The sequence below is a fragment of the Sinocyclocheilus anshuiensis genome, unplaced genomic scaffold (assembly GCF_001515605.1).
Source record: "Sinocyclocheilus anshuiensis isolate Anshui unplaced genomic scaffold, SAMN03320099.WGS_v1.1 scaffold2090, whole genome shotgun sequence".
Taxonomy (NCBI): Eukaryota; Metazoa; Chordata; class Actinopteri; order Cypriniformes; family Cyprinidae; genus Sinocyclocheilus; species Sinocyclocheilus anshuiensis.
In genome coordinates this window covers 946,337-951,495 of record NW_015560626.1, presented here as the reverse complement: position 1 = coordinate 951,495, position 5,159 = coordinate 946,337, and the positions used below count along the sequence as shown (strand labels likewise).

General features: G+C 36.8%; 1 protein-coding gene across 1 annotated transcript in view; it reads left to right on the top strand.

Annotated features, from left to right (window-relative positions):
* The first annotated feature begins 2,413 nt into the window (after positions 1 to 2,413).
* LOC107681950 (myosin light polypeptide 6-like) overlaps positions 2,414 to 5,159 on the top strand; it is a 6,266-nt gene continuing 3,520 nt past the window's right edge. The window contains exons 1-3 of the mRNA XM_016478325.1: positions 2,414 to 2,508; positions 3,015 to 3,042; positions 4,766 to 4,909. Of these exons, the coding sequence (XP_016333811.1) occupies positions 2,506 to 2,508; positions 3,015 to 3,042; positions 4,766 to 4,909 (175 nt within the window). The 5' untranslated portion in view covers positions 2,414 to 2,505. The remainder of the gene's footprint in view (positions 2,509 to 3,014; positions 3,043 to 4,765; positions 4,910 to 5,159) is intronic.

Below are 5,159 nucleotides of genomic sequence, written 5' to 3'. Positions count from 1 at the left end.
TGTCTGTATTATGAATAGCACTAAGAAGTGGCTTCAATGGAATTTCTGGGAAAGACAAACTTGTTCATTAGAAGTGGAGTCATTATACTTTTGCCCAGCTACATTTATAAAGCTACATTTACCCTTATAATGTACTTCATAAATACTCATTATAAAATACATACACAATACCTCTAAATATTAAGCATGGACTTTATTGATGAGATTAGACTAATAGACTAAATCATCCAGTTAATACCTGAGCAAAACCAAGACATCTAAATATTGTGGGGGGGAAAAAACGATACAATTTAAAATAATAATAATAATAATAATAATAATAATAATAATAATAACAGAATCAGCACAAGGAAACATTGAGGTAGGTTGCAATTACCAAGACAAGAGACTGAGTGTGAGAGAAATATTTCTCAGAGATGAAAGGAAGAGAATAACAATAGAAATACCTATAAATAACCATATAGCAGATCTAGCTCTTCCACAAACACACACACACACACACACACACACACACACAGAGGTCTTGACGTGGTTCTTTTATACTGATACTGCTGTCTGTCAGTGACATAAACACCCTAACACCCACATATGAACACGATTGTGACCTACATATAAATACAAGCGGAGAGAGTGAAACAGACTCAGTGAGACAGCACTCCTACACACACTCTCTTCCACTCTCACTGCATGCACATCCACTGCATTAATTCATCCTAGATTATTCCTGCTACCTGCTTGATTCTCCTATTCATTCCTCTCTCTTTTTCTACTATCAGAGGACACACATGCAATTTATCTGACAGAGCTTTTTCCTTGATTTTTTTGCAAAGCAGTGGACAGGGAGGAAGGACACATTTCAAGGTCTAAAGATGGCACCAAAACGAGAAACGTCAATTAAAAATTCTCCATCAGGGGGAACGTTACCAAGGCACGGACCACCATTTCCTTGCGCTGCCACAACACCTTCACCCCCAAAACCAGCTCCTGAGTTGAAACCACGGATGCTGCGCCCCTCTAATTCCCCCTTTGACCCCAGCACATTAGAGGTAAGTGACGGTCCTGCAACAGAGCGTTTAGAATTGCTTATTCTTCATTACTATGGCAATAGCTCTTCTATGCATCACTAAAATAGTAACGGGAAATATAGCAGAAATAGAATGTGGATCAAAATGGACCAAAAACCTTCATATGAATAACTTGATGTGGACTTATCAAGAATAGAAATTCATATTTTCTGTATGGCAACATACTGACACAAGTACCAGATCCGAATTTAATATTAGTTGTGAATAAAACATCAGCGTAATCTCTTTTTATGCAGTTTCTGATTACCTCAGCATTGCACACAGAAAACTGTGTCAACCCAGACCTCAAATCTTAAGAGAATACTAGAGCTATATCAGGATTGAGAAATGGGGCACTGATGTAGCTGGTTCACAATAGGGTCCCTGAGCTGCATTACTGTCACCTTCAATTTTATTTAAATGTGCTAAATAATTTATATTCTTCTTTGTTACATACCTTATTCTCAAATCGAGGTTGAAACCAACAGAGCAATCCATTCATAATTGATCATATATTGACGATAAGCATAAAAACAATGGGTTTTGTGAAGGAATTTAACATGTATACTATATATCCTGTATTTGATGAATTGTCATTATACATTTTATTTGTTATTTCTACAATTCACAGAGCCTATCCTTATATGAATATAGAGCCTACATCTCCACGTGCTTAGGAATGCAGCATTGAAGTACACAGTTGAACTTTACAAACAAATGCTTAATCGCATGGTTTTACAAACTTAAAAATCATCAGCATTGAATTCACACGCTTTGCCAATTATGTGCAGTCAATCATTATGTTATAGTGATCTGCGCTGGGAGTGTCTCTGTGCAATTATGTCACTCTTTGTGTGTAATGAGAATACTACATTCTCGCGAATCGGTTCTTTCGAACAGTTCGTTTTAAAGAATCGATTTTTAAAAAGTGATTCGGTGATTCTTTACGTCATGACGTATCCCCGTATCCCGCGGTTCCACATTCTATTTAATATTATTAATAGGCCTACTTAATTATTAATATAATTATTTGATAAATTAATGCTGTAATTTTATGCATCCCAGTTCAGTCTGTTGCAGCCATGAATCAACCTAATGTCACTTAGGCTATACTACAGATTTGAAAATATCTTAAAATACCGTAAGTCGATATTGTCCAAATGCTCCTACTATAAGTTAATTTATGGGTTTATGGATCATTACGAGTCAGACACGTAAAATTCGATAAATACGGTCTCGGTTCAATAAGTTTTTGACTCCACAACCGCGAACGAATCGTTCATTCATATAAACCGGCTCAGCTAATTCTCTGAAAGGATTCGAGTCAGAGAAATGATTCGTTCACGAGTCGGATATCGCTACCCTTCATAACTCAGCAGCGCAAGCGCGAGTCATCTCACTCCCGCCGCAACACACACCCGGAAAACAAGCCACTGCAGATATGGTAGGCATATTGATAAACTTTTAATTTTAAAATAGGTTTCAGTAGAACTTTTCTAAATAACGTTAAACATTAGTAAGTGTATGGTCTGGTAACTATATAACGTTACACGCTTAGTGTTAAGAATCTGTCGTTAGCCTATTTCATGCTAGCTAACCGAGTTTTACGCCTTTTAGCACGCAAGAAAGTGACTAAACCTTTGTAAATTGTTCATGAAATTCTTTTTCAGAAACCCAAGTGTATGATAGCTAACTTAAATTCATTAAAATATTGTGTTTTAGCCTATCTGTCACCCGGTAGCACGGCTGTGAGTTAGTGGACAGTATTAGCTGGTCAGTTTTAGCCAAGGATAGAAAACTTATCTAACTTTTTCGTGCGGCCTAAAATACTTAACGTTAACCAGACGGATGTTATGGACCATAGATGTGTTATTAGAAACCCCATCTGATTCACAGCTTTGATATTGTGCATCATTTCATATTCATTGAATGTCGCTCTGTCTCAAACAGTCTGACTTCAGCGAGGACCAGATTCTTGGTGAGTTTGTGTCTAGTCCAGATGCATGTTTCTGTTACTTTGTATGTTACATTTCCCTGCATTTCTTGCTAGACAGCCTGCTTATCTCATCCCGTCCATGTTATTCTGCTCATCTGTTCCTCTGCCCCTGCATTCCTCCTGCTTTCTTTCCTTACCTTTGTATTGTTTTCCTTTGCCACTGTTGTATGTCACCTCCAGATTGAGTTTAACTTGGAGCAAATACACGGTGAGTGCATTGAAAACTTTTCTGTTCTGATGTGATTTAGTTTGCATGGTGTTAAGGACAACAAGCTGCTGTTTGTGTGTCTGATAGCACCTCACCTGCCTCCCTCATTTGAAGTGCATTCAGTAATTAATGTATATGAACTGCAAGAATCATAATTTGGTTTGTTTGAAAAGTAGAAATGCATGTTTGTAGCGTAGGCCTATCAGCTAATGTGTTACTTCTGTAGCATGGACAGTCATATCTGTAGAGGGTGTGTCTTGAGTCAGGAAGTGTTGAAACTGCTAACAAAAGAGTGCGAAGTCTTGCCGTGTTAAACATCTACATATCAGCTCTGAAACTAGAATATTGGAGTTATAATCTGTGTTACTACCAGTCACATGAGCTTTCTTTGGGAAATGGCCATTTTGGTTCATCGTTGCTCTTGCTTGTTCAAGCAAAGGAGGCTGACATAATACTGCTCACTCTCTCATTTTCCTCTCATACCATATATGGTTAAAGGCACAATTTAAGGCAGGCAAGGGAACAGCCACATTCCAGTGAGCAGGAAAAGCATTACAGAGATGGGAGTTTTTTTGGAAGGGCCTGTCCTAACGGATTACATTCAGTTCTTTCGGCGAACTCTGGCTTCGAGTCAAAATAATCATTTATTTATAACCACAAGTGGTTTAACAGTTTAAACATTCAATAATGGAAGATTAGGTTTAGGGTTCTGTTTTAAGATGATCTAAAAAAAAACGTGTGTGTATAGATGGATAAATAGAGAGATATGTGTATATATACATGTATACATCTAAATATATAAATGTGTGACAAACATGCAAAAAAATAAGAAATCAAGAAGGGGGCCAACACTTTTCACACCACTGTACATACACACATTATAAATGTGTATATAACATTCTGTTTTTATACTTTGCTGTAATTGGTCAATTTAATATGCAAATAATAATAATAAAATAACAAGTAGAATCAAGTATTTGTAGACTGTTCACTAGATAATAATAGTATAGTTTGGTGCCAATACGTTTGCCTGAAGTTCTGCTTAAATAGCTATTTGGTGTGTTTGAATATTTCACTAGCTTTTTAACTTGATCAAAAGTTCTCTGAGTACTGAGGTATATAATGACTTAAGGTGGATGGATAAGATTTCTGTGGTCATTTAGCTTGCCTCATCTAACCTGAATAGACACCGCAGAAAATAGCCTAGAGTGGCATTAATATTGATGGCTGGTGCAGTATTTCTCTTTGTGCTGATCCACTGGGCTCTTTAAATTAAGTCAGACTCTTTAAAGGAATGGCCTGTCATTACATCTTTACAATGAAAGGCATAATATATCTTGTCCTATTTTTCTTGTTGACTAAAATCAACCATCCTTATGTCATCCTTGTTCATTTCAGTTTCTCTTTTTTTATCATGTATGTATTTGTCCTTCTCTTTTCCTGTCCTCCGTTTGTTTCCCAGGATTGTTTCAATAATTTTTGTAATGATCTGTGCAGAATTTAAAGAAGCCTTCCTCCTGTTTGACCGTACGGGAGATGGGAAGATCACCTACAGTCAGTGTGGGGATGTGATGCGCACGCTGGGCCAAAATCCCGTCAATGCCGAGGTGCTCAAAGTCCTGGGCAACCCAAAGGCAGAAGGTAGGACAAGACACTATGGATAATGGCTGGCCTGTATAATCATTGCCTTAATATCATATCATATCATATAATATTTTATCTTGTCATTATCTGTATTTACAGAATAAGATATTTCAGGGCTCAACAGTACAAATTTTTAACTGTTCAGCTGGTTGTTCAGATTTGTACTTGCTCTGCCAATATTTTTACTGACTTCACAACAAAATATAAAGTTTATATTTAGCAGCATATATTAGTGTATTAAAATGAT